Here is a 3720-nt window from a genome sequence, read left to right on the forward strand (position 1 = left end):
GGTGTGTGTGTGTGTGTGTGTGTGTGTGTGTGTGCGCGTGTGTGTGTGTAACCCCTCCCTTCCCCTCTGACATGTGGAATGCAGTAAGAATAGTCCTAAAGAGCTGCGAGGCGTCACAAAGACAAACATGCCAGACAAACACTCGCCCCGCCCGCCTGCCGTACCCATCAGGTGCAGCATTACTAGTGTGTGTGTGTGTGTGTGTGTGTGTGTGTGTGTGTGTGTGTGTGTGTGTGTGTGTGGAGTGTGCACATAATTAGAAAGCACATGCATGTTTCATCACACAAGTTGTAAAACGCTGCAGTTTCTACAAACTACAGGAGTTAGCTCTTAGTGACACTGCAGCGATGATATAACACTGTCAGGAAATGTTGTTTTTCCTGCAGGACGGTGATCAAACACACCAAAGCTCTGGATCCAACCCGACCCGTCACTTACATCACAGACAGCAACTACGCCAGAGACAAAGGGGTGAGTTTCTACACCCACAGACATTAAATATTTATGTTTACTATTCAAATCATCTGAAAAGTAGCTTAACGCCACCTGAAAATCCTGTTTTTGCTTATTTCTCTTCGCGCTGCAGGGATGTAGACTGCAGACGTCAGTAAATAGTCACATCACCATCATGCTGATTTGGATTTGGAGAGCGCTGAGCACACGTCCAATCGCTCCCAGATTAAAACTTCCAACAAAGACAGAGCAGCAACCCGGCCGAATGTCCTAAATTTTTACAAAGGTCCTATAATTCTGGAATTGTCCTAAAATCCTAAATCCTCGAACCATCCTAAAATCAGAGAAAAGACGTAAAGACCCTTGAATGTGCAAAAGTCCTAGAAATGTCATTCAAAATTTAGAAATGTCCTAAAAACCTTGAAACGTCCTAAAATCTGAGAAATGTCCTGAGATCTAAGAAAAGTCCTAAAATCCAAGAAATATTTTAAAATCCTTGAAACACCCTAAAATTCTGAAATGTCTTTAAATCCAAGAAATATCCTAAAATCCTAGAAATGTCCCAAAATCTGAGAAACGTCCCAAAATCTGAGAAACGTCCCAAAATCTGAGGAATGTCCCAAAATCTGAGGAATGTCCTAAAATCCTTGAGACATCCCAAAATTCTAGAAATGTTCTAGAATCTGAGAAATGTGCTAAAATCTTAAAAATGTCTTTAAATCCCAGAAATATCATAAAATCCTAGAAATGTCCTAAAATCTGATTAACGTCCTAAAATTTGAGAAACGTCCTAAAATCTGATTGAAGTCTTAAAATCTAAAAACTTTGTGAAATCCAAGATGTGTCTTAACATCCAAGAGATGTCCTAAAATCTGAGAAATGTCCTAAAATCGGCGTCTCTGTTAGGGTCCAGATTTTAAGAGGTGGGGGTGGATCAGGGTCTGGTCAGGACAGCCAAGACCGAGAACGCCGTACGCCGCTGTATTGAACTATTCGGTGCAGCCCTACAGTATTTCCTGTTTTTGTTGTTTTGTCTTTTGTCTCCAGGCTCCCTTTGTGGACGTCATCTGTGTGAACAGTTACTTCTCCTGGTACCACGACTCAGGACACCTGGAGGTCATCCCCATCCAGCTCAACACCCAGTTCGAGAACTGGTACGGGAAGTACCAGAAACCCATCATCCAGAGTGAATACGGAGCAGACGCCGTGCCGGGGCTTCACAATGTGAGCGCACACACACACACGCACACACACACACACACACACACACACACACACCTACACACACACACACACACACCTGAGTGTTTGTGCAGCAGCAGTCAGATTTGTGCGTCTTTTCTCTCTGCAGGATCCACCCATGATGTTTTCCGAGGAGTACCAGAAGGTGGTCCTGCAGAGCTACCACGACGTGTTCGACCAGAAGAGGAAGCAGTACGTCGTCGGTGAACTCATCTGGAACTTTGCCGACTTCATGACTGCACAAGGTGAGACGGCCTGCAGCCGCAGACGACGACAACCCGTCCGACCTGAACTGCCGTCTTTTCTCCCGGTTCATTCGCCGCCTGCTGCTGTTTCGTGCGCTGAGGGGATTTACTGTTTACTGAGCGCTCTGTTAAAGCTACAGAAGAGACGCCGCCATCACCGCCGAGAGTCGCACAGGGAGAGTCAGCTGGCTCTGCTCGGGGGCCACTTTTACAAAACGACGAGAGGCCAGGGGCCAGTCGCAGCGGCACTATATGTCTTTAGGAGACATTTGTCAAATTTTGGGATATATCTCAATTTTTACGAGATGTCTATATTATATATTGGGATATTGGGACCTTTCTGGTAATTTGGGACGTTTCTAGGATTTTAGAACGTTTTAAGGACTTTAAAGACATTTCAAAGATTTCAAAAACATTTCTAGATGTTTTTAAGTTTTAGGACGTTTCTAGGATTTCGGGATGTTTCTAGGATTTTGGGACATGTATAGGATTTTGGATGTTTCTCTGATTTTAGGACATTTCTACAACTTCAGGACATTTCTAGAATTGTAGCATGTTTCTAAGATTTAGAACATTTCAAAATTTTAGGATGATTTTAGGACATTTTTAGTATTTTGGCATGTTTGTAGGATTTGAGGACATTTCTAGGATTTAAGGACATTAGGGTCTCAGCTGGGACCTCTTTTTGGGGGGAGTGTGGGATCTTCCACTGTTTTTGATAAATAAGCTCTGTTTTAATGTTGCACCCTGGAACCTTATTTAAACTAAAAGTACCAACAGTTGAATTACAGTATGAATCACTTTATTTTGTTGTGAATTAGAAAATCGTTGAGGGGCCACCTTCCACCCTATCAGGGGCCAGATTTGGTCTGGGGGCCATAAGTTGAGTATCACTGGAGTAGTCTAAATCCTGGTGCGAAACACACAGACATCATCAGCCGCAGAGAAAGTAATGAACAAAACCTTTGGATGTGTAGTTTTTCTTTTTACATAATTTTACCGTCTTATACTTTGAAGGTTACGACAAACTGTGACGTTTTTTTTTTGACTTGCTAATTTGATCACTGTTGTGTCTGCAGGGATCACGCGTGTGGTGGGAAACAAGAAGGGTGTTTTCACCAGGCAGAGGCAGCCCAAAGCAGCTGCATTCATCCTGAAGGAGAGGTACTGGAGGCTGGCCAACCAAACGCACAGACTGCCTCCTTGGACCAAGTACCCCTGCCCTCTCTGATACCACACCAGCACACGCTCAAGCACACGCTCAAGCACACGCTCAAGCACACGCTCAAGCACACGCTCAAGCACACGCAAACACGCTCGTGGAAAAATTTCAGTGTGTGCACATATAGGACCAAACCTCCATGGGAACATAATTTACTTATGACTTCCTGTAGTCTGCAGATATAAATTAAACTTCCAGTCTGGAACATTTCTAAGATGTAAAAGTAATTTTTGATGCTGATTAAAAATTGGTGCTGCGTTCGCATGGATTTAGGTCAAAGGAAACCGGATATTTTAGTGGATTAGAGCAGGACGAAAGATGATAGCAGCCTTTTGTTTTCTTTTTCTTCCTAACTGCACGTTACAGTGACATTTAAGGGTCACTGAACTGATAATGACAGTAAGTCTGTGATGCCATGACAGTGCGGATTTTCTGAGATGGTTATCGTACCATGAAAATCTCAAAGTGTTGCAACCTGAGAAAATTAATTTCTTTCAAAAATGTGGGAAGGCAATGAGCCAAAAAAAGAAAAAAAACTTTAAAAAATAGCAAGAAATT

General features: G+C 43.1%; 1 protein-coding gene across 1 annotated transcript; it reads left to right on the forward strand.

Annotated features, from left to right (window-relative positions):
- Positions 1–351: 351 nt before the first annotated feature.
- On the forward strand, positions 352–3664 carry LOC121967031 (beta-glucuronidase-like; the record flags this gene model as incomplete). Its single annotated transcript, XM_042517088.1, has 4 exons — positions 352–471; positions 1501–1677; positions 1805–1940; positions 3020–3664. Coding segments are annotated over 4 exons (585 nt in total), but the record flags the coding sequence as incomplete, so codon positions are not given.
- Positions 3665–3720: the final 56 nt, after the last annotated feature.

The sequence above is a fragment of the Plectropomus leopardus genome, unplaced genomic scaffold (genome assembly GCF_008729295.1).
Source record: "Plectropomus leopardus isolate mb unplaced genomic scaffold, YSFRI_Pleo_2.0 unplaced_scaffold2672, whole genome shotgun sequence".
NCBI classification, from domain to species: Eukaryota; Metazoa; Chordata; class Actinopteri; order Perciformes; family Serranidae; genus Plectropomus; species Plectropomus leopardus.